Source organism: Macaca thibetana, chromosome 7 (genome assembly GCF_024542745.1).
Source record: "Macaca thibetana thibetana isolate TM-01 chromosome 7, ASM2454274v1, whole genome shotgun sequence".
In the NCBI taxonomy this organism is placed as follows: domain Eukaryota; kingdom Metazoa; phylum Chordata; class Mammalia; order Primates; family Cercopithecidae; genus Macaca; species Macaca thibetana.
The window spans coordinates 30,340,086-30,365,155 of record NC_065584.1 but is presented as its reverse complement, the minus strand read 5'-3'; the positions used below and the strand labels follow the sequence as shown (position 1 = coordinate 30,365,155).

At 48.0% G+C, this 25,070-nt stretch overlaps 1 protein-coding gene across 5 annotated transcripts in view; it reads right to left on the bottom strand.

Moving 5' to 3' along the window:
* Positions 1–424: 424 nt before the first annotated feature.
* Positions 425–25,070, bottom strand: part of POMT2 (protein O-mannosyltransferase 2) — a 47,755-nt gene continuing 23,109 nt past the window's right edge. For 2 of the 5 annotated variants that reach the window (XM_050798718.1, XM_050798717.1), the window contains 14 exons: positions 24,958–25,040; positions 22,105–22,214; positions 16,734–16,800; positions 14,176–14,245; positions 12,138–12,216; positions 10,900–11,051; positions 10,369–10,460; positions 9,223–9,299; positions 5,802–5,873; positions 5,440–5,499; positions 5,242–5,347; positions 4,142–4,282; positions 3,869–3,983; positions 425–2,972 (listed from right to left, as the gene is read on the bottom strand). In XM_050798718.1, the coding sequence (XP_050654675.1) occupies positions 2,867–2,972; positions 3,869–3,983; positions 4,142–4,282; positions 5,242–5,347; positions 5,440–5,499; positions 5,802–5,873; positions 9,223–9,299; positions 10,369–10,460; positions 10,900–11,051; positions 12,138–12,216; positions 14,176–14,245; positions 16,734–16,800; positions 22,105–22,214; positions 24,958–25,040 (1,330 nt within the window). In that variant the 3' untranslated portion in view covers positions 425–2,866. Of the gene's footprint in view, positions 2,973–3,868; positions 3,984–4,141; positions 4,283–4,928; positions 5,041–5,241; positions 5,348–5,439; positions 5,500–5,801; positions 5,874–9,222; positions 9,300–10,368; positions 10,461–10,899; positions 11,052–12,137; positions 12,217–14,175; positions 14,246–16,733; positions 16,801–22,104; positions 22,215–24,957; positions 25,041–25,070 lie in introns of those variants that run through there. The other 3 variants (XM_050798719.1, XR_007727548.1, XM_050798720.1) reach the window with 3 other exon arrangements.

The following is a 25,070-nucleotide window of genomic DNA, read 5'->3' as shown; positions in this document are numbered from 1 at the left end:
ATAACAGGAGACCCCTGTCAAGATGCGGGACTCTGTTAGGCAGAATGGCAAGTTGCTCCAGTGCTGGGACACTCGGCTGTCTGGGAAGGGGACAACTGTACCTCTTCTTGCACTCCTTTCTATGCCGTGTGAGCAGGTTGAAAGAGGACAAATCAGAGGTCCAGCTTCCTATTTATTTTGGAGTCAGTTTAAATATACCAAAATGACAACCAACATTACTCAAATAACTGTATACATGGGGAGGTCCAAATGCCCCCTGGAGTAATCAGGCTCCCCTGCCCAGCCCAGGGCCTCTGCTGGAATTAGATCAGCCTCAGACATGACACACAGGGTGGTTCCTGCACTCAAAACATTCTTCTCAGGGAGGCCTTTCTGGGAGCCAGAGGGCAAGTCAGATTCAATTAAGTACAAGGACAACAAGGCATTCAAAACAACTGCTATTTATTATAAAAGTCAGTGGCTTCTGATTAGAAGCCTTTTTTTTTTTTTTTTTAAACCAAATAGGCTCAAGAAGCTGGATGGAGGTTGAACTGACTGACGAACATCTTCCTCTACCAGCGGTTTGTGGGACACATCACGTTTCTGCCAGTGCTAAGGCTAAAGCCCATATTCAGAGAGGCACCCTGACAGCCTTTCTCCAGCATCTTGCAGAAAACAGAACCTCAGCACTCAAAGCTACATCAACCCATGTGACCTTGCCCCCAGAGAAGCACCTGCCAGTTTGGGCATGGAGGAAGAGAAAGTGGGCAGGAAATTCTCCTTGGCTCCTTAGAAGGCAGTGGGAGCCCAGGGAAGCGTTCGGCCCCAGTGCAGCCTAACTGGGAGGGAGGGATGGGTAGAGGCTGCTGGGCTTCTCCTTCCTCACCCTCATGCGGGGTGGCTCCCCTCTGGCTCCTTCAGAGCTCCTCCCTTCCAAGTTCCTACTGAGAAACAAGAAGGCACAAAGGAAAATCAGCCACCTCCTGGAGGTCACTGTGGGCCACCTGCTTTGCTAAGAGCCAAGCACAGATCCCTGCATTCTACCTGCAGGAGAGCCCACCCGGCTCAGAAGAAAGCAATTCTGCCTGTGGGGAGGAGAGGAAGGGAGGGGAGGGGAGGAAACATGGTGAGGTGGAAGCAGGGAGCAGAGCTTCTGCATCCCTCCTCTCCTTCCCTGCCAGAAATGCAATTAAGCAAGCAGCCCAGACTCAGCCGCACAGACAGCGCTTCCTGCTGGGGGAAGTCAAAAGGGCTGTAGCGGTGGGAGAGGGAGGTCATCAGGTCCCATATCTAATTAACCAACCTGCCTTGCTTTTGATGTTGCTGCATTTCCTCTATTAACATTAATGATGGTTGGTTTGAATGTCCAAGCATGGCCAGAAGCTTCCCTCCCCACCACCCAGTAGGTAGCACAGCCTGTCCCTGGGACCAATATCCAGTCTCCGTGGCAACCATCTCCTGAAGATGCTTTAAAGAGATCTGACCCTGTCAGAGTTGTTGGGAGCTACAGAGGGGGGAAAATGGAGTGTGGCAGATTCATCATTAAATCTTGAAGCATCAAAGTCCTCTGAGACAAAAGAAATATTTTGTCATGCACCAGGAAGGAGGCGGCAGGCTGAAGGGCTGGCCTTGGGTGGTTTGGTTCTACCACAGCGTTTTCTTCATCCCTTTCGGGGAGGAAGTGGAAGGGGCAGCTCTGAGCTTCTTGTTCGAGCTGCAGAGTGGTAGACGCAGGAAGCTGGGATGCATTTCTAGGTGCCGTGGGTCTTCATTGCTGCAGCAGTGACAGAGAGAAAGGGAATTGCCCACAGAGTGAGGGAGGGGTGAGCAGAGGAGGACTGTAGAAGTGACACTGGGAAAGCTCAGCAGGTGACAGGAACATTAGTCTGGAGAGGCCAGAGTCCCCATACCCCAGCACCACGCAGATTCCCTGTCCTATCTCTCATCTACCTTGGGCACTAAGCAAGGTTCCCAAGGGCTCTCCCAGCAGCCAGGAGAATGCATCTGCCTTGCCCTCCAGGCCAGGCCAGATGCACTTGGAGAGACCCGGCCTCTGGCACACGGGGCCTGGAAACACTGAGCAGCCCAGGATAGGACATCATTCCTCCCCTGCATCTCACAGTGTGACAATCCCAAAAAACGAGGAACCAAGGACTAAGGCAGGCCGACGCGCCGGAGTCCGGTGCTCTCTGTGCGTCACGGGCAGGAAGTCCAGCTACCTGCAGCCACTGGGGGGCGTGGTGGGAGCCAGGCCCTCCAGCTCGGGGCGGTGCGCCTTTCTCCACGCTGGATTCATCTGTTTGTGGGAGGGAGGGCAGCACAACTTTGACAGTCCCATCTGCTCTGCCTTTGGTGACATCCCAAGGTGAGGTCAGTATTCTCTGCCCTCAAGGCCCTCTTAGAGGTCTGAGAATTTTTGATGGATCTTACAAACTAAAACCAAAGAAATCCAACATGAAAAAAATACCAGAAAATACTGTAGCCTGGACTATTTTAGTTTATGACACTCAGCTGTCCACAGTTACATGGCCTGTATTCCACAGGGATATGGACAATGTGCCCTCACATACACACACACACCCCCACACCCACCCTCTGGCACCCGTCCTCCCCCGCGCTGTGCACGAGGGAGCAGCCTGAGAGGTGCCATCCTCTCTGTGGTTCTGTGGTGCTGTGGTTCTGTGGTGCTGTGGACGGAGCTGCGGCTCACTCCCGGCTCTCTCCAATGCTGGGTTCCATTCCCGCTGCACTGCCAGAGCTGGGTCCTGGTGGGCAGAATTCTTCAGGCTCCTTAGGCAGCTTCCTCACAGCTGGAAGGGTCCAGTACTGCTCCCCAGCTGGCTCTCCTGGGAAGTCCTGGACCCAGGATGGAATCTTTGCAGTGGCCTCAAAAGTCCCATGAGTCTAGCCACCTTAGTCCTGCCATCGGACTTTGGGGGTCCTGGGCCAGGGGACCAACCATCCCGTAAGCCAGAGGGTGGAAGAGGTAGAAGCTGTGAGAGAGAACCAGCAGGAAGCAGTTGGCACCCCCAGTGCCTCAGCTGAGGGGCTTTGAATTCCATTCCTCCTGCTGGAGCTCCGGAGAAATTCCCCATCGCCAAGCCCGGTTCTCTTTCATGGCCTTGTCTGTCTGAGTCCCGCTGGGCACACTGTAGGTGGACAGCTTAGTAGATGCTGACTCAGTGATAATCGTGGAAAGGGCTCTTCCCAAGAGGCCCAGGAGGGCAACCCTTCTAGGGGTCTCGTTATGGACTATTTGGCCCGGAGTGTTTGTCAACATGTAAATGTAGCCCTCTTAGGCAGGCATGTGCTCACAGGTCACAGGCCCAGCACCAAGTGGGGAACCGGGGAGACTTCCAAACAACTCTCCCTTCCAGCCCCTCAGCCCCACACTCCCCATTCCCACCCTTCCCACCCCACCCACCAAGAGCTGTTCCAGCAGGGGGCCACAGTGACTAAAGAGGGGTACCCTGTCTCCCATTGCCACTCAGTCCCCCCCCACCCCAAGAGCTGTTCTGACAGGGGGCCATGGTGACTAAAGAGGGGTACCCTGCCCCCCATTCCCACCCTCCCCCTCTGGGAGCTGTTTTGGCAGGGAGTCACTGTGACTAGAGGGGTACCCTTCCAGGTGTGCTGGGATGGCACAAAAGCTGAACCACCAGCAAAAGGGGAAAAGGCAGATTAAGCCCTGCTTCTCCTACCTGGCTGCACATTAGGATCACCTAGGGGACTCTGGAAGCCATGGCCCCCCCTGGGCCGGGGTGAAGCGGAACCTCTGGGCATGGGCACTGGTGGTGTTAAAAGCACCACAGGGGATTCTCGAATGCATCAGGGCTGAGGCACCACTGAGCCCGCACTGGGAGGGCACGTGAGGTGCAGGGATGCTCACCTGTAGGCGGTTCCCAGGAGCAGGCTCAGGATTCCCACCACGTGGATGCCTCTTGCCAGGGGCCAAGAGGCCAAGCCCCAGGCACAGAGCCGCAGGAGGGTGTCCCACAGAATGCCTAGAGCAGAAGAGAGGAGAGAAACCTGGAGTCAGCCAGGCAGGGGATGACTTCCGGGCTACAGAAGAACGGAGCTAGAGTCACTCCCAGCACTGCTGCCCCACAGTGGCCCCCCCTCCACCTGCTCTGTCTCCCAAGTCCAGGTGGGTGGCACTGACCTGTCAACATGCTTGAGAAGAGCATGGCTGGGAAGTAGTGGTGGAAGTAGAGGACCCGGCCCATCAGGAAGAACGGGAAGTAATGGAGTGTCCAGCCGAGCAGGACCTGGCCGCCTCCTCGCAGCAGGACCTGGGACAACCCTGGGCCCAAGCAGCACAGCCCGGTCAGAAGACAAGGAGTGGGCAGAGATTCCAGGCTCTGGTCCAGCTCTGCCCCTTCCTTGCTGTGTGACCTTGAATATGTCACATCACCTCATTGGACCAACCCAAACCACGCTACAGAAACTGGAAGAAGAGAAGCTGGAGCTCGAGAACTCTGGTCAGGGTCCAGCCTAGTGAGGCCTGGGCACCAATGGCAGGTACACCAAGCACCAGCAGGAGGCAGCCCAGCCTCTAAAGAAACCCCTCTACACCTGCAGACAGCTTCACTCCCTACTTCCACCTCCCACATCTTTGCTGCCACACAGATCTTTGCAGCGGCAGACAAGCGCTAAGGTGAGGTCACAGGTGAGGATGGAGTGAGGGGGTGTCTGGGACTATGACTGTTCAGACAGACAGCTGCAGAGGCAAAAGGGCCTGTGTGACTGTCTCAGGTGCTATGGCCCATGGTCTGGCAGCCAAAGTTACCAAGAACAGCACTGGGATGGGAACCCAATAACCCTGGAGGCTCCTCTCTAGCCCAGAGAGGACAGGGCCATGGAACAAGGAGGTGACAGAAGAGAAAAGATGGGCAGCTGTGTACATAGCATGGGGCTAAAAGTGAGGGCGGTGGAGTCAGACTGCATGGGTTTGAGCCTCAGCTCTATCACTTACTAGCTGTATATCCTGGGACAAGTTTCTTAATCTCTTGGTTCCTTGGTTTCCTAATCCATAAAATGGGGGTCATAATTGCCAACGCTCTAGGGTTGTTGGGAGGAAGTAAAGTGTTTAACACAGCACTGGGTACTTGGGGGTCGTTAGCTTTCAAAAGCAAAGGATAAGGGAAGGTGTGGGGTGGTAAACATAAAGGATGGCCCATCAGCAGGCAGCCGGCCCTCCCCAGGGGTGCAGGAACTCTGCCACCACCAGGTCAGGGGAGGGAGAGCCCCAGGGGACCTGACCTGCAACCTCCGCTGGCAGCTGTGCCCCTCTCTGTATGGCTATAGCAATGATGCTCCCTGAGAGGAGGTAGAGGGCGATGCTCAACAGATTCAGCCACCAAACCACCTGTGCAGAAATGGGAACGGGCAGATGAGAACACAGCCACTCTCCATGGGCAAGTGCTCCAGGGCCTGAGCCAGGAATGTTTAGGCACTCACCGGGTTGCCAAGCAGATAGACTCGGAAGTCTGTGTCATTGATCCCTGAGAAGCGTAGGCCCTGTGGAACGGAGATCACCCTGCTGACCCAGGTCCAGCCCATCCCTGGCCACACCCATTAGGGGGAGGAAGATGATCTTCCTTCACAGATAGGGAGGCTGGACATGAGGCTCAGGCTATGCAAATTCTACATGAGCTCTCTGGGAAGGCAGGGTCAGAATTAGGGCAGAAAACAGAGCCCTGCCTCTGGCCAACCCATCCCAGGATCTGCCTGCCCTAGCACACCCACCCCCACCTCCACCCGTCTCCCTGGTCTCGTTCTTGGCTCCATTTCCTGGGAGGAGCCCCAGCCTCGGATCCTACCTGATAGTTGATAGGCCAGTGCCAGGGTTTGGATGTGAACTCATTGTCCTTGGGTTTGAGGCCACTGTTCCCCTGCATGAAGGTAGCAAAGAAAAGCTAGTCAAGACGGAGATCTGGAGAGTTGACAGAAATGTGAGGCCCAGGTTTCTCTGATACAGGGCCAAGCGCCGAGCACAACCTTCTCTTCTTCCCTTCCCTTGCAGAGAAGAATCAGGGATCATTTGCAGCCACTGACTGCCTGCCTACAACAATTGCTTTACTTCTGCCAAACAAGCCTCCATTTCCCATAAGGGGTCCATTCCAACCCTCTACGCTAGGGAAAAAGAAGGGAAAGGGGAATGAGGAAATTGTTCCAATGGGCACAAAATATATACCCATCTGCCAAGCCAAGGACAAGGTGTGAAAATGATGGGAAAGGGGATATAAAATGAGGCTTACTGCCAGGTGCAGTGGCTCATGCCTGTAATCCCAGCACTTTGGGAAGCCGAGGTGGGTGGATCACCTGAGGTCAGGAGTTCGAGACCAGCCTGGCCAACATGGTGAAACCCCATCTTTACTAAAATATACAAAAAATTAGCTGAGCGTAGTGGTGGGTGCCTGTAATCCCAGCCACTTGGGAGGCTGAGGCAGGAGAATCACTTGAACCCGAGAGGTGGAGGTTGCAGTGAGCCGAGATCACACCATTGCACTCCAACCTGGGCAAAAAGACCAAGACTCAGTCTCAAAAAAAAATTTAAAAAATTTTTTTAAAAATAAGGCTTACTTATTTGTTCCCTTCAGGGGCCAATTTCAAATAGAAAAGTGGAAACTCTCATGCATGCCTAGACTTGGAAGAGGTTACTTTAGCCTAGTGTTTCTCCACCATTTTTTCCCACTACTGCCCCTCTACCAGGAGCGCTTCTAGACAAGTGTTTCCCTAAACATCCTCCATGACATTTTAATACTTTATACTGTACATCTCACTTGTGCTATATACATAAAAAATAAGTTTGGTTTTTTTTTCCCCTCCAAGAACACATTTCATCTACTGGGAGAGAAATCAACCCCAATGCATGCTTTGAAGGACCCAGACACAGCCTCCCTAATCCAGCAGCCAAGAACATCTGCTAACCTGTCTCTACAGGGCAAACCAGGTCTTTGCTAAAACAGGAAGGAGTAGGGTCAGGATCCGGGATTTTAACCACCAGGACTGGGGTCAGCCTCATCACTGGGACAGACTGGAAAGGCCTTTCCCCGGAAGGGGAGTCAGCTGCCATGACTTAGGCCGGAGCTTCTCCGCCTCAGCACTCCCGACATTTCGAGCTGAAGAGTCTTTGTTGTGAGGACTGTCCTGTGCATTGTAGAGTGTTTAGCATTCCTGGCCTCCACTCACTGAATGCCAGTAGCACTCCTACCCTCAGCCCCTCAGTTTCCCAGCCAAAAATTTCTCCAGACATAGCCAAAAGTCCCGAGAGGCAAAATTGCCCTCAACTGAGAACCACTGGGATAGCCTAAGAAAGATCCAGAAAGTTCAGTGGACTGCCACCCAGTGCCTTAGGAATCCAGTTTGTCAAGGGGATGGGAAGAGTTTACAGGCCTCTGCATGGTGGAGAGGTTGTGCCTCCAAGGTCAAAAGTGCACTGGGGGCATCAGACACAAAGGGGACAGCTGCACAGTCCCTGAGTCACTGTGGCCCTTTGAAGGACCTGGGAATGAGGAATGAATCATTCTGGACCCCTGGAGCAGCTGCTGAGGGAAACCAGTTCCTTCACATTGTACAGTTTGGTCCCAAACCCAAGGACTCCAGTCAGAACTGTACCAAGCCAAGGGAATCTTATTCACTACATTAAACTCTGAGAAATCCTGCTCTGTTACTAAACTAAGAGAGAGAGGAAAGAAAAATCTGCAACCTTTCACAGGCATATGTACTTGTAAGTTGTTCTCTATGGCTGAAATCTGGATGGGCTCATTCCTGCAACTGCACCAGGCAAGGCAGCCTTCTCCTCCAGGTCCCGGGCCACTACTCAGCCGGCAGAAGAGCCCTGCCCTGCAGTTTCTGTAGTCTGGACTCAGTGTGCTCGTCTCTCTCCCCTCCCTGACTCTTTGTTGGCCGAATAAGAAAGCTCTCCTATTTCCCTTTTCTTCTCTGACTCTACTTCTTGGATGATGAAAGACAAAATGTAATTCCTAGATTTAGTCTTAAAATTTGACCCAGGCCCAGAATGATATTCTGACTGACAGGCACATGTTCAAAAGAGCTAAGCCGTCAGGCCACAGTGACAGCTACAAGCAGAGAGTCAGAGAGGAAGTGACCCAGAGATGCTTAATGTCAACTCATCACCTCCCAATGTGCAAAAATGACAAAATTTCAATTTTAAAAATTTAATCTGGTGAAATAAGTCAACTATATTTCCTGAGTACTGCTTACATAATCACTTCCAGGAAAGTCCACTCGACAGTGGCTTACCAGGGGAAAAATAACAAGCGCTCCACCTCCCTGCAGTGCTGTGGGTAGAGGGATAATCACAGAGCTGGCTTGAGATAGTGATTCTTAAACATTATTCCTGCAGAACACAGGTTTTCCATAAGCCAGAATAAGGGGCTCTTCCACTAAACAGCAGGATGACAGCCGGGGAAAATTTAAGCTAGTGAGTAGAATTTTCTCAATTTAAAGATTTCTTCTCTGAATTTTTCTTAAACCTTTGATGCTACAACTGCTGTCAGCCACTAATGATAGACAGCGCAAACAATGTCTTCGAAAATCTTAAAAAAGAATCAACCATGCCCCGCCTAAGCAGTTTCTGTCCAGGAATATGAGTGGGCTTGTGGCTGGGATTTCATGCTGCGTATAAACAACACACTCAAATTAGCTATCCATCCTAACTGATCCTGATTTCGTATGATGGAATGAACTATCAGTATCTCATGATCTTCAACTAAGAGCACTATGATTTTCAGGGGCTCTGCCACTTGGACAGATTTACAGATCACTTAGAGGTGGAGGAGTGTAGTGGTAACTAGCAGTAACACTAAAAGCCTACCAGCCTGGCTCTGAGGGCTGGATCTCCCTCCTACACTTAGCTGTGTGATCCTGGGCAAGTTCCCCGACCTCTCTGTACCTCAGTTCCCTCTCCTGTAACTGGGAATGACAGCAACCTCCACATGATTGTAATAAGTATCAGATGAGTTGATAAATGTACAGTGCTTCACGTAGTGCCTGGCATGAGCTGTACAAGCATTCACTGGTATCATCAACATCACCACCATCCTCATTCTGTGGTGAGGGAAATGCCTTTGAGGATCACGGAAAGCCATAGTGAAGACGCTTTCAAATTCCTCCACAAGGGGGAATGGATCTGTAGCATGGCATTGACTTGTGATCCAAAGTCATGGCTGCCCAAAAGCTCTTAGAGATGCCATGAAATGAGAAGGGGACACATACCCGGATCATGACCATGTGGGATTCTAGCAAGATCTCAGGAAAACTGGGCTGCAGCACATTCAGGCTGATGTTTGGCACTAGGGGAAAAAAAGGCAGGAGAAAAGCCTTTGTCATACATTCTCTCCTCAGTCTGTCCATGGTACCCACATTCCCACCAGAATAGAAGTGCAACCTTGCTGACAAGTTGACAACTGTTGAAGAGACAGAAGAAAGCTTGGCCCAATTCTTGATCATCTACTTAGCTGTATGAAGAACTCATCAGGCATTCTGAGAAATGCAAAGGAAACAGACCAGGAGGCTTCACCTGCTTGGTACTCCGACAGCTCTCAGCACCATCACTTTTCACTGTGGTACTGGCTCAAATGCTGCTCTCCTATTAGGCATAAGGGACAGCTGCACAGCCCCCGGTCACTGTGGCCCTTTGAAGGGCCTGGGAATGAGGAATGAATCATTCTGGACCACTGGAGCAGTTGCTGTCGGGACAAGGACCAAGTCTGTCTCCTCACCAATATGTCCACAGGGCCCCACATGGTTCCTGGCATACTTGATACAAGAGTTGTTGAATTAGTTGATTAGTGGGTTTGGCTAGATTGGGTGGGAAGAACAAAATGAAGGCACACAGAAGCTTGAGGTGGGTAGTTTAGGAAAACAGATGATGAATCCAAATACTTTCTGAGTTGAAGCTGACAATGCAGTGGAAATATCAAATTGGAGCTTGGGTGTAGAGAGTGGGGCACAGATTAGGGTTGTGCTTGTCACTTTCTATAAAAGCGTTGGCTGGATATGTGGGGGACGGGGAAGCGACTCTACACTGAGGCATAAAGGGAAAGTACCAGCTTGCTCCAAGCCTGGAGGCTGGGGAGGTGCCCATGGTGCAGGGGAGAGAGGAGCCCAGAGGCAGACGAGACAGATGGACCTGCAGATGGCCACTGGCCACTTTACAGAGAGGAGTTTACGGAGGGAGTAGATGAGAAGGAAAGGAGTATGCTATGTAGGTACAGACAACTCCAGAAAGAGAGTGTTAACAAGGAACAAACAGCAGCAAGTTGAAGGGAGAGCAGAGTCTACAAACGCTTACTTTTCTAAGATAAGGGTTTCTTATACATGTTTCCCTCCAGAGCCAGCCCAGAAAGTGACCTCACTCACACTTGGGATTGATATGGTCCTCCACATTCCAGATGGAGTTGAGGGTTTCTTTCAGGTATGGGGTGCAAGTAACTTCCAACTGCTCCCAGCCCCTGTGAAAAGCAGAAGTCACAGATGTCTCTCAGAAGACCTGAAATCCACCAGAGAGCAGCACTGTCTTCTGCTCTTAAATCCACAGGCTCCTTCTCTTTTCCACCTGGTGGCCATTATTTCTTCATGTTCCATGTTGGACAACTATTCTAGGATAGTCCAGCATACAGTAATCCCATTTTTGAAAGAGACATAGACCCAGAGAGTTATTAGCACCAGCCAGATGTGAAAATGTTGAACTATCAGAACACATAAAACACCAAAGCTGCCCTGGAGTTCTGTGCTCCATAATACACCCGATGCCTACTCTCCCTCCATCTGCCACTAAGAACAAGCAGACAGGAGGCGAACACGGGAAAACGAAAGCTTCTGGCATACTCCTTGTAGAGTGAAAGGAAAATCAGGACCCTTGATTGGGACAGCAAAACCCTAGAGACTTACCACTTGGGCAGAACCTTTCCCGAGGAGCCCAGGACACAACCTGTGACCAAATGGATGAGGCGAATTCGACTTCTCAGCACTTTGATCCGGTTTCCAAATTTTCTGTTTACAACCTCAATCCGCCAGAAATCATTTGAGTCCCCTGTTCCATTCTGCCACAAAAACCAAGAAAAAAATACAAAGAAAGTGAGGGGACTTTAGAGAAAATATGTCAGAAAGGGAAATGGCCACCTTCAGATGCCACCATGTTATGAAGGTCAAAGACCAAATCGGGCTCAATGATAGAGATGGGCGAGGTTACAAGAAGGCCAAAGAAATATCCCAGGTGACTGGCATTGTCCCAAAACTCACTATTACAACCAAAACACAGTAGTATGACCCCTGGAACCAGAAGTCCAACTCTTTACTTCATAGAACTGGAGTTCAAGTTCTAAACAGATGTCTTTGCCCTTCAATCAAACTCAAGACATCACTCTGAGCCAACAGAAACAGATCTGGGCCATTTGCATCCATTACCTTGGCCATCTAGGTACTCACTCATCTAAGCCAGAAAGGTCTGGCCTGGCTATCGCACTTTGGAAATTAAGACGTGTATGTCTAATTCTTCTCAGAAGATGCCCACAAAGAAGATCAGAACATTCACAGTCTTGACCTAGCACAATGTGGGATAAGCAAACAGAAAGAGGGCTGGGAAATCCACCTGAAGGCCAGAATCTGTATACAGTTTTCCACTAGTAGTTTTTGTCTTCAGTTACTCCCAAAGCCATAAGTACTCATAGAGCTTTTACTCTGTTAGCTGCATCTCTTTGAGGTAGTAAAATACAAAAGCTGCAGAACAGGGAAGTGATACTTAAAATAAAGCCAATGAGAACTTGGGATCTGGCAAAAGATAAACATACATGTTCATCGGGGGCCATACTGTGGGTCCTTGTTTTCTATGTCCAAGGTGATTTTAAAAGAGATCCAAATAGTATTCATATTTGATATTTATTAAGTATCAAAACATGTAAATGGCATGGTTATTATGTGAGGAGAGAGATGGAGACAAACAGACTTCATAGGCTGCTTTTCCCACAACAAGCCTAGCCAAAAAGCTCCCAAATGTTAAGAGACTCCCTGTGCAGCCTCTTATCCTCAGGAACATTCCAGAATTCTGGGGAGGAGATATCCCACCACACAACCCTGAGCCAAGGCCCATAACTTTTTACATCCTGCTCACACCCCCGTTGCTTACTTACTATGCCATAGCCGGTGACCTGATAGTGCTTCCGGGTCAGGGGGGCCTCATGATAGTGACTGTGCAAGTTCCGGGAAGTTCTAGAAGTTAGAAGAGAGAAGTGTCATTATCCTATAGAAAGAAGATGTGCAACATTTCTTCTTTTACCAAGGATGTTCAGAGTCATCTGTCAGGATAAGAAAAATTAGAATCTGAACTATTAAATCCAACATATCAGGAACTTTTTTCCTATTTACTCTCAAGAAATATCATGAGAACTGGAGAAGAGATGAGCCCAAACCAGGAGAGACAGATGGTAGGAGCACTGGACGGCATGCCAAGAAAGGGGCTAACTTTAGGTGCTGGCAGGGAGGTGGGGGGCGACTTTCACACATTTAGTAGCTTTGAAGCACTCAGCTTGCCTGACTTAGGAGGCAGGTTTGAGGAGAGGAAAAATTAAAACTTGTAATCTGCATGGCCTGATCTAGGTAACCTCCTCACTGCCACTTACTCTTTCTGCTCCCATCACCAGGTTTTTAAAGTAGACTTCTGTGGAGGATGAGAGGGGTTTAATTTAGCTTTTATTTATTTAGTTTTATGTAACAACTCTCACTTTTATCTGGAACGAGTAATAAATGTTCATTATAAAATTTGTGAAAATTTGCAAAAGTAAAATTTAATTACAATAAATTTTTATTAATGACAAAATGAAATTTATTTAATAAAATAAAAATTTTAAGTATTCAAAATCCAGCTGACTCGGAAAAAAACCACAGCTAATTGCTTCTCTCTCTCTCTCTACACACACACACACACACACACACACACACACACACACACACACACACACCCCCCCTTGATATTTAAAAATTTGTATCCGATAATTCCAGTCTATGAAATGTTTACGGGTCTGCTCCTGCTCTCTGTCATTTCAGCTTGTTCTTGCACACAGTGCCCTATTTTCTTGTGTGCTTTGTTACTTTTGGGCATGTACTATTGTCACTAAAAAACTATTTATGGGAATGAATGACAATGTCTTTCTCCAAAGAGGGCTTACATTTGCTTTTAGCCATGTACCTAGGAGACATGACCAATCTAGGATCATGTTCATTTAAATTCATGGCTTGGAGATTCTGAGATCATCCGGGTGACATGAATTTGAGCCCCAAGTTCATGTGAGGATCAAATGGTAGTTCCAACTTCTCAGGAACTAAGGACAGTTCACTACCCAACCCCCAACACTTAGCTGGGTCCTAAAGTAATTTTTCCTGGGCACAGGTGCATAGGGCAGATTTAGCCTTACCCTAAGCCTTTGGGGGTTCCAAATACGGGGAAGGATAACTTAATAAATTTGCCACTTTGGGTGAGCCTAGAGGTTTGACTTTAAAACCTCTTCTCTCAGGAGGCAGCCAAAAGTCAAGATTGTGGGATCAAAGCAAAAGTGGCTTCAGTGTCTCACTTATTTCTCTGGATTCCTCATTTCACTTAGGTTTTGGCCTGGTAACCCTTTAATATCTTGTCAGCCTTTTTATGCTCTTAAGAAGTCTTTATATTATTCCAGCATTTTTAGTCATTTTCAGTGAGAACACTGGTTAAATACGCTAGCTTGCCATATTCTCAGAAACAGACTCCTACGTCTTTCTAAAGGCAGCCACTTAAGAAGCAGCTTTGGGAGCTGGGTGTGATGGCTCATGCCTGTAATAGCAACCATTTGGGAGGCTGAAGCGGGAGGATCGCTTGAGCCCAGGACTCTGAGGCCAGCCTGGGTAACATAGTGAGACTGTGTCTCAAAAAAAAAAAAAAAAAAAAAAAGCAGCAGCAGCCTTGGGCAACTCAAATTTTCCTCTAGGAAATGGGAAACTGAAAGGTCCCCAGTAGGCAGGGGCAAAGGCTGGCCTGCAATTTCATCACCTTCATAAAATGCTTCTCCTATTCTCGCACTGCAGCCTTGCTCCATTGACCAGAGACTTATCAAAATCTAACTTCTGTTTACTTCTTAAAATAACTGCCTCCCCTTGGTGCCCATACCATTTATTTATCCAAACTGCAAATAGACTTACTCTTTGTGTTCTAGTCGAATAATGTCTCCATGTCTTACAAACTCCACTGGGAAGGAAGGGTCTAGGGGATCTGCCAAAAATAAACAAGCATTGATATCCAAAATCACTTACCAGGCTAGTATTAATCAAGGGCTGACTGGTAAAGGGTTACAGTACCATGTGGTGTCTGCTAGAGGTATAACCAGGTACTCTCAGACCAGACAGGAAGGACCCCTAAATTGTCTTGGGGGACTAGAGAAGGCTGTCCCAGAGACAATGCTTCAAAAGTCTCCTAAAGGAAAGGGAGGATTTTGTCAGGTGGACAAGCGGGGAAAAGGCACTAGAAGTGTGAAAGAAGAAAACTTCTGGCCGGGCACAGTGGCTCACGCCTGTAATCCTAGCCCTTTGGGAGACTGAGGCGGGCAGATCACCTGAGGTCAGGAATTTGAGACAAGCCTGGCCAACATGGTGAAACACCATCTCTACTAAAAATACAAAAAATAGCCAGGCGTGGTGGCGCACACCTGTAGTCCCAGCCACTCGAGAGGCTGAGGCAGGAGAATTGCTTGAACCCGGGAGGCGGAGGTTGCAGTGAGCCAAGATTGTGCCACTACATTCCAGCCTGGGTGACAGAGCAAGACTTTGTCTCCAAAAAAAAAAAAGAAGAAGAAGAAGAAGAAAAACTCCTTTGATGAATAGCAAATGGGTTTCATACTGTAAGGGTGGGTGGGGTGGGGGAGAGTGGGAACAGATGAGGCTATGAACGAGTGTGGCCAGACTGCATATTCCAGGCGGGAATGTGGCCTTTACTCAATAGGCACTGAAGCCCCACTGGAGCTTAAGCTGGGAATAATAAGACTTTAGTAGTAATAATAGTCTTCTAAAAAGTAATTCCATACAAATGACCACTTGCCCAACTCTCCTCAAAATCAAATAAACCCTGACAATTGTGCCAGCGAGTATCTTGTCTTTGGCAATAAACTTGCTAAATGTGAGGCGAAGAATGACGAAATGATTAAGGGACTACTTCTGTATCATCTCAAAGTCAAGACCAATCAGGATCTAGAAAGGTGATGACATGGAAAAGGAGCTGGCAGTAATCATAGCAACACAGAATGGATCCTTGCAAATTTCTGTCCCAAACAGTGAGATACCAACACACTATAAATAGATCAAGGTCAGGAAAGATAAATTTGCCAGTGCAAATCACTGGCTCTCGAGAGAATCAGATAACTCAACTGAAGAGATGCCCATTTCCATGCTGCCTGTTAGGGTCTCTTAAAAGCATTAATTAGCAAGATGACAAATCAAATAAGTCAATAGGCAGTGAGGCTTTATTTCATATGCATTTGGTGGGGAGGGGCATTTATAGCCGTCAAGAACACAAAGACCCTAGTCTATAAAGCTCCCACAAAATCCTTAATCATTTCGATGAAATGCAACCATCTTAACTCAGAAGTCACAATAGAATAACAGACTAGGAATGTCAAAGACTCGGTTCATGACCACACGATGGAAGTAAAACTGGTCTTCCCTCGTAACTCCTCACTGCGATAGAACACTCACATTTGGCCTGCTGAATCAATCAATATCCATTATAAAGGTATAGAAACAGACTCTGCCCAATGGTGTCATAATTTATCCTACTAAGGAGCAGAATGCAAAGTGGTTGTATACACCACATTTCTAGCCTACATGGCAATAACAGGAGGTGGATTTAGGTGAGTAGCTGCCCATTTCTCCACAAAGGCCCAGGAGCAGCTAAGCTGGGATAGTCTAAGCCAGGTGGGATTTGCTGAGGAGTCACAGAGATACCTGTGGCACAAGACCGTCAGCAGAGATGACAGGCTCAGAAGGTGAGTGTTAGATGCCCTCTGTTCTCTCCTCAGCTGCAGCAGAGGCACAGCCTGCAGGTAGCTAGCTGTCTGACCAAAGAAAGGAAGATCTGGCTCCAGTCTTACTCTTGTCATAAAGCCCTGAGAGCCCGATAGGTGTGCTGCAGAGTTACTTCACCCAGGCCAGTTGGGAACAGATCAGCAGGCATTGAGTCACATCCCAGGAATTAGTCTAGACAAATTCCAGTCACAGGACTAGTAGCCCCTCAGATCTCCAACTGACTGACTCAGGCCAGGGCTGAGCAGTGGGCAGAATTCTATCTTATCAAGACAACCTGAGCCGCACCACATGCTACAGTGTGCAATGTTTGGTGTGCTCTATGTCAGAAATGAGAGCAGCAGCCAGGTGCCCTCAGCTGGGGCCACTCACCAGCCCCCAGTGGCATGCTCAAGTAACCTCTACTTGGATTAAATCTGGGCTCTGCTATCTGTCTTCAAAATGACAGCTCTAAGAGCAAGTTCTTACCTGTTTTGTTCAATGCTTATCCCCTATGCCAACAACAGTGCTTGGAACACAGTAGGTGCTTAATAAATAATAATCAAAAGGATAATTGAGATAAGTAAAGGTGTCAAAGATGGTTAGCAAAGCCCATCTCAGGATCATTCTTTTGCAGGCATGAGAAATCTTAAGGAGGGCTCAGAGAGAGTAACAGCACAAGAAGCATCAGTCTCTGACCACATTACCTGAATTTGTGTTATGTTTCTTGATAATCCACAGGTTGTTGTAGTCCTTGTGCAAATAGGTGGTGACCTGGGTAGGGAGTGGGAGCGGAGGGAAGAGGAGGCAGGAGGGAGAATACCATCACTATCAGCACAGCTGGCCAAGAACAATCAACATCAAACCAACATTGCTTAAGCCAATTTCAGAATCCCTAGCCACCAACCTGAGGGGTCATGTTTCCCAATGGGGCTGAGATGTAGCATTGGTGAGTGAAATTCTCTCCTTCCTTCTGCATTTAGAGGCCTTGTCCCACAACAGCCTTTTTGTCTCTTTGTATCTTTCTGCATCTTGTCCTAAAAGTTCTATCCAGCCTTCTAGAGGGAGGAACCATGAGGCCTTATATAATCGACTTCAGCACAAAAACAAAACGAGTATTTAAGTGCATTTTCAAAGTAATTAAAGCCGGGCGTGGTGGCTCATGCCTGTAATCCCAGCACTTTGAGAAGCCGGGGTGGGCATATCACCTGAGGTCAGGAGTTTGAGATCAGCCTGGCCAACATGGTAAAACACCGTCTTCACTAAAAATACAAAAATTAGCTGGGTGTGGTATACGCCTGTAATCCCTACTACTCGGGAGGTTAAGGCAAGAGAATCGCTTGAACCCAGGAGGTGGAGGTTGCAGTGAGCCAAGATCACACCACTGCACTACAGCCTGGGCAACAGAGCAAGACTCCATCTAGAAAAAAAAAAGTAATTAAGATCATGCCTCAAACTTTCTAAATGAAAAATTCATGCTATTATATTTTCTATAATGTGGCCAAATGAAACTAAAAAGCTCCACAGATATCCTCTCCTAGAATTTAACTCACATTTTATACAAAAAATCTGGAAACAGTATGATTGTCTAGTAACAGAAAAATAGTTAACATGATAGTATGTCCTGGGATAGAATATTATACAGCCATAAAAAATGTTTCAGAGCATTTTTTTAGCAACATGGGAGAAGACTCATGAAATGCTGATGCTGAAAATGGCTACCATTTATTACCAGGCACTGTTTTAAGCATTGGGCAAGTCTTTTTTTTTTTTTTGAGATGGAGTCTCGCCCTATTGCCCAGGCTGGAGTACAGTGGCACAATCTTGGCTCACTGCAAGCTCTGCCTCCTGGGTTCATGTCATTCTCCTGCCTCAGCCTCCTGAGTAGCTGGGACTACAGGCGCCTGCCACCACGCCTGGCTAATTTTTTGTACTTTTAGTAGAGACGGGGTTTCACCGTGTTAGCCAGGATGGTCTCGATCTCCTGACCTTGTGATCTGCCCGCCTTGGCCTCCCAAAGTGCTGGGATTACAGGCACGAGGCACTGCGCTGGGCTGATTTTTTTTTTTTTTTTTTTTTTTTAGTAGAGATGGGGTTTTGCCGTGTTAGCCAGGATGGCCTCGATCTCCTGACCTTGTACAAGATCTGCCCACGTTGGCCTCCCACAGTGCTGGGACTACAGGCGTGAGCCACCGCTCCTGCCTGGGCAAGTCTTCTCTCATTTAACCATCATTACAGCTCTATGCCGTAGTACAGTTATCCCCACATTACTTACAAGGAAACTGACGTTAAGTAATTTGCTCAAGGTCACACAGCTCATGAGTTGGGGAGACAGAATTCAAACCAGGGCAGCTAAATAAATGCTCCCAGGATAGAGACTAGATACATCCAATTATGCCAATTATGTAAACAAGTAGAGAACTCTTACAAATGAGTTTTTATAACCCCAACTGGACAAAATATGACCAATTTATAGTCATATGCCACATAAAGACATTTTGGTCAACAACCAACTGCATATATGATGGTTGTCCCATAAGATTATAATACCATATTTTTACTACACCATTTCCATGTTTAGATATGTTTAAGTTAATACAAATACTTACCATTGTGTTCCACTATGTTCCAACTGCCTGCAGTGTTCAGTACAGTAACATGCTATACAGGTTTGTAGTCTAGGAGCAATTAGCTATACCACGTAGCTTAAGTGTGTGGTAGGCTGTACCACCTAGGTTTGTGTAAGTACGTACTAGGATGTTGACCTAACGATCAAATCACCTAATGACCTATTTCTCAGACGGTATCCCCCCGATGCATGACTGTACTTACAACGAGATTCAGAATTAGCATTGAGGGGAAAAATTATTTTGCCTGCATTATGGCTGCTTCTTTTGAGTGGTATTTGCTTCATTCCTCAGGGAAAAAAAAAAAAAAAAAAAAACTTAGGGATAATGGTATTAAGGATACACAAGAAGCTAAAAAGTTTTGGTGCTCATAAAGAAATTAAAATGAATTCTACATTCCTGAGAAAAAGTTCGATATCGTCCATCCAGCCTGGATTTGCTCAAGGAAGTTAAGGTTCTATGATGCTCATGTGTGTACTCTGTGTAGATGTGTGGTAGGAGAGTAGTGTTTGAGTGTCTGTTTTACAATGTGTAGATGTGTGGTAGCAGAGCAGTCTTTGTGTGTCTGTTTTACAACAGCAATTACGATTAAAATTCCTATAAGAAAAATTATTTCTTTATCATGAGTACAGTCCATGGCCCCTTTTCCCATTGAAACGTTTGTTTTGACAACGGAGATTTTTATACCATGAGATTTCCTAAGACCACAGGTATCCAATTATAGCGGAATGTTGTACGTTAAAACATTTAGATAAACACTTAATCTTCTGGGATTACATGTCGTTTTTGTTTTCTTTTTCATACTTTTCTATATTTTCCAATTTTATAAATGCTATGCTTTAAAAACATTCTAAAATAGAGATCTAGACCTGTTAACAAGACATTAAACTGCAGGGCAGGAAGGGCCACTGGAGGTAATTATTTAGTCCAATCCCCTCAATTTACAGATGAGGAAACAGACTGAAAGGCTAAGTGATCTGGTCAATGACAAAGCCAGACACTTTTGTCCCTTGGTCCTATGCACTTTCCCTATACCACCATCACGTCTCACACCTCCACACATGGGCTCTAAGTACGTAACACTAGCTTAACAGAGCCTTTCGGAGTTTGGCCTTTCTCTCCCTTTGCACAGTGTAGATGTTCTGGTCACCATGTCTGTAACTGTAGTGTCTTCTACATGACACCTGCAGCAATTTATCACCACATGAGAACACAGTACAGCTAGTTGTCTCTGCCCTGGGGGTACATGACTTAGAATCATCTGGACAGCTTAAAACCAAACCAAAAATGCATAATGCATGGGCCTCATCCTAGATCAATGAAATCATCATCTCTGCAGTGGAGCCTAGGCATCAGAATTTTTAAAAATCTCTCCGTTGATTCTAAGTGCAGCCAGGGCTGAAAACCACTGGGTCAGACATGAATGGAGAATTAAGGATAAGAAACTGACACTAAAACCCAATACCCTGTAATATGGTTTGGCTCTATGTCCCCACCCAATTTTCATCTTGTAGCTCCCATAATTCCCACGTGTTGTGGGAGGGACCCGGTGGGAGATGACTGAATCATGAGGCCGGGTCTTTTCTGTGCTGTTCTCGTGGTAGTGAATGGATCTCACGAGATCTGATGGTTTTATTTTTTTTATTTTTTTGAGACACAGTCTCACTCTTTCACCTGGGCTAGAATGCAGTGGCGCAATCTCAGATCACTGCAACCTCCACCTGCCCGGTTCAAGTGATTCTCCTGCCTCAGTCTCCTGAGTAGCTGGCATTACTGGCGGGTGCCACCAAGCCCGGGTAATTTTTTTGTATTTTCAGGAGAGATGGGGTTTCACCATATTGGCCAGGCTGGTCTCAAACTCCTGACCTAATGTGATCTGCCCACCTCAGCCTCCCAAAGTGCTGTGATTACAGGCATAAGCCACTGCACCTGGCCAGAGATCTGATGGTTTTAAAAACAGGATTTTCTCTGCACAAGCTCTCTCTTTGGCTGCCGCCATCCACATAAGATGTGACTTGCTCCTCCTTGCCTTCCACCAGGGTTGTGAGGCCTCCCTAGCCACGTGGAACTGTAAGTCCAATTAGACCTCTTTTTTGTAAATTGCCCAGTCTCAGGTATGTCTTTATCAGCAGCGTGAAATCGAACTACTACACCCTGGGTCACTTTCTAGCAACTAAAAGGGAAATAAAAACAAAGCATTTGGAGAGGCACAACTTTTTGCGAAGTACAAATTTTTGTAAAGATTCCATGCTTTTTGCCTCTGTTCACTGTCCTTTGTCATAATTATTGCCTCCAAACTGGTTCCTTGTGAGCTATCACATTCCCACTGAAGTTACCTTTCTAAACTAGAGATCTAATCATAATCATAATAATTTTTATTGCCTCCCTAATGTCTACAGAGCAAAGTCAAATCTACTATAACACAGGCCTCTCCCCAGGATGGCTCCACCAACCTCTTCAGCATCCTGCTTCTCCCTCTCAGGCACCATACACTGCAGCCACACGAACACTCCTTCACAGCGTTGTTCACTCATTCAGATGATACTCACATGGCTAATCTCTCATAAGCACTTCACATTGTTATCTCATTTAATCCTCACAACTGCCCTATGATGGAGAGAGGTACTACTTATTTTCCCCAACTTAAAGAAGAGGATACAGGCCGGGTGCGGTGGCTCACGCCTGTAATCCCAGTACTTTGGGAGGCCAAGGCAGGCAGATCACAAGGTCAGGAGATCAAGATCACCCTGGCTAATACGGTGAAACCCCATCTCTACTAAAAATACAAAAAAATTAGCCGGGCATGGTGGCGGGCGCCTGTAGTCCCAGCTACTCAGGAGGCTGAGGCAGAAGAATGGCGTGAACCCGGGAGGCGGAGTTTGCAGTAAGCCGAGATCGCGCCACCGCACTCCAGCCTGGGTGACAGAGCGAAACTCTGTCTCAAAAAAAAGAGAAGAGGATACTGAAGCACAAGAAGATGAATTTGTCCAAAGTGACACTCTATATGAAAGCAGGCTTCACACCCAGATCACCTAGTCTGGTTCCCAGGTCTGTGTTCATAACTACCACACTTTACTCATCACCCATCCCATTGCAGGCACTGTGCTAGGCAACTGAGCCTTCCAGGAGCAATCAAGTACCAAAGAGACGGCAGGAAGTAAGCCTGCGCAGTTCAATATGAGAAGGTTTACCACGTAGGCATGTGGAAGGTGCCATCAAGCCTCTCATCAGAGGGGCACCCCACCCAGTACCACAGAGAGGTGGGACACGGTGGTCACTGAAGATCACCTATGCTGATGCCTGGGGTTAGCCAGAAGAAAGAGAAGGGTGCAGGGCTAGGAAGAATGTTTCAAGCAGGAGGAATGGGATAAGCAAAGGACAGGAGGCAAGAGAGTGAACTGTTATGGTGAACAGCATTGCTGCCACACAAGTGCACAAAAGGTTCACTGACCTGCTGCTGACGGGCACCAATGCCCTCGGGGTAGAGGTGCCTGTGGGAGTGCAGATAGCCAATGGCCATTCGGAGGTTCTTCACAGTAATCACAGAGCCATAGGCCAGGTCTGGGAGGAAGAGAGACAGCAGAGGGGTGAGCTGCCACAGTGCTAGAGGCTGCCCCTGCCTGCGAGGAGCCTCGGAAGCCACAGGGCTCACTAACCCTCTGCGAGACTCCCCTGGGCCCCGGACTGAAGCCCAGCTGCCTTCTCACTCCCACGGAGCCGACTCAAGACAGAGTTCACCACAGGGCCCACTTACTCCCCTCCCTCCTGAGGACTTCAGAAGCAGCTGGTGTTAACACTGTCATTATCAAAGCACCATGTGTAACAGCAAAAGATGAAAAACAACTTGTCCTTCTCAAGGTCTCTACATGGATTCAATGGAATAAAGAAGGAAGAGGCATTTTCTGTCTTTGCCTGGAACATTCTCCAAGATACAACATTTTGACAAACCGTTTTTTTCACTCTATATTCTTTTGTGCCTTTTGAATCTAGTACCATATGGTTCAATGGTGTTTTGTTTTACTCTGAATTAAAAAACAAAAAACAGGCCGGGCGTGGTGGCTCAAGCCTGTAATCCTAGCACTTTGGGAGGCCGAGACAGGAGGATCAAGAGGTCAGGAGATCGAGACCATCCTGGCTAACATGGTGAAACCCCGTCTCTACTAAAAAAAAATACAAAAAACTAGCCGGGCGTGGTGGCGGGCGCCTGTAGTCCCAGCTACTCGGGAGGCTGAGGCAGGAGAATGGCGTAAACCCGGGAGGCGGAGCTTGCAGTGAGCTGAGATCCGGCCACTGCACTCCAGCCCGGGCGACAGAGCCAGACTCCGTCTCAAAATAAATAAATAAATAAATAAATAATAAAAAACAAAAAACACAGAAAACCACTTCCCAAGAGCATCCCCTCCTCCTATAGGTCCTGAGTTATTGAGAAGCCTCTTTTCCTTAATATTGCCCCTCTTCCAATCCGCTGGAATGACCCGCTCCTGTTTTTCTTGGTTCATTCAGTGGACTAGAAGAATGTATTGATTACACAGTGGATCCAAAGGTGGAGGAGGCCTGCCTGTGGCCCTGGAAGAGCCCTGTCTACAAGGCTTCACACACTGACAAGTACAGGATGGTGGGCAAGTGCCCCACAAAGGCATGACGATGTGTCACACAGTGGGAGTGGTGGGAACTCGCAACAGGACAAATTCTCTCCCGGGGAGTAAAGAGAGGACGACTCGATCGAAGAGATGACAGCTGAGCTAGGCCTTTAAATAATGAGCAGGAATTTGCTAAACTCCACAGTTGTGTTCTTCTGAGTTCTCAGGCAGGCCAACCTCCGCAGCCCTACACACGGCTGACCACCTTTATTTCTTGAAATGCTCTCTGTTCCCGCTTCTCGACCACACGCTCCCTCGAGGGCTGACCCTCCGCAGCCTCCTCTCCTAATTCCTCCTCCGCTTGCATTCCCCAGTGATCTGACCTCAGCCCTCTTCTTTTCCTCTTTCTACAGTTTCCTTACAAATCACAGCTACTGCTACAGCATCAATTACCCTTTTACTTGGCTGATTCCTCCTTTGAAAGCATCAGCCCGAAAGCCCACTGGCCCCATGGCACCAATTTCCCCAAGCAGCTCATTGTCAAGCCCTCTAGTGTGGAATTCAGTATCTGCTCTTCCAACCCAACTTCTTCTCCTGCTTCCCTATTTCTCATTCTTCCCAGCCTGGGAGAGTCTGCTGTATTTTAGGCACTGTGCAAAGCCCTGGAAAGACTAAAATGAGTAAGACGCAGTCTCTGCCTCCAGGAAGCAATCACCTGCACTCAAGTCCTTAGTGACATCTTTCTTCCTCCCTTGCTATGTCCAGATCTCCCTTACATACGCCCATCTGCCTTACCCTGTGACTGCCCCACCATGTCCAGCTCAGGTCCCTGCAATAGTTTCCCAGAGGGCTTCTCCTGCCTGCAATCCTGTCCCCTCCCCAGCCAGCCTCGACTCTCCCACCCATGTCATCTCCCTACAGCACAGCCTTCCGGGCCTCCTGGCTGCTCAAAGACCTCCACTAGGTCTCCACGGCCTGTTTAAGGAAGTCAAATACTTCATCCAGACACCTCAAACCCTCATAGTCTGGGCCCAACCTAACTTTTCACATTTATCTTCCAGTAGTTTTCTGCATATAACCTGTGCCTTGAGTTTTACTCTGTCCTCGGCTTTGATCATGTCATCCCTCCTGTCTGAGATGCCCTCTCCTCTATCTGTTGAAAGCCACACATCCTTCCAGGGCCTGACTCCAAGGCAACCCACATCATGTGCCTCTGATGCCCTCAACCACCCAGCAGCCGTGCTCCTTCACGCCTGTGAATCCCCAGAGCTGTGCTCCCTCTTTATGTACTTAACGCCTCCAGTCACACCGTGTGGAGCTCCCCTACACCAGGCTCCATCTCTGGAGGGTGAGCACGCACTCCACTACCATCTGTCGTAGGCGAATGGACGCGACACTCAGAAAGCGGTGCGGGAAACTGACAACTGGCTCTGAAGGGCCTGGTGCTGTTACCAGATTCTCTCTGAGTGACCTTCCCTCAGAGCTGGCTTGGAGAGCCACAAAGGAGAAGTCATTCTTTAGGGTTACAGAGCTCGCTGCTCAGGATGTCTTCCTCTCCTCTGTCCTGATTCACTCTCGAGTATTTTTACTAGATCTAACTGGGTCTCTCTCCCACCGTGCCATCACAGGCTAAAATAACCCAAGCCATCACATTCGTCTTTTCCAATTCAACTCCCAGGAAGCCCCTCTGCCATCTACCTTTGTAAAGGCCCAGAGACACTCACGTTCAGGGATGGAAGCATTGTGCAGGTTGTTCCCTGAAAGCCGGGCCTGGAAGGCAGAACTGAAGAAACCGTCACCAGGGCCACTGTGGGAAGAGAAAGAGCAGAACAGAGCC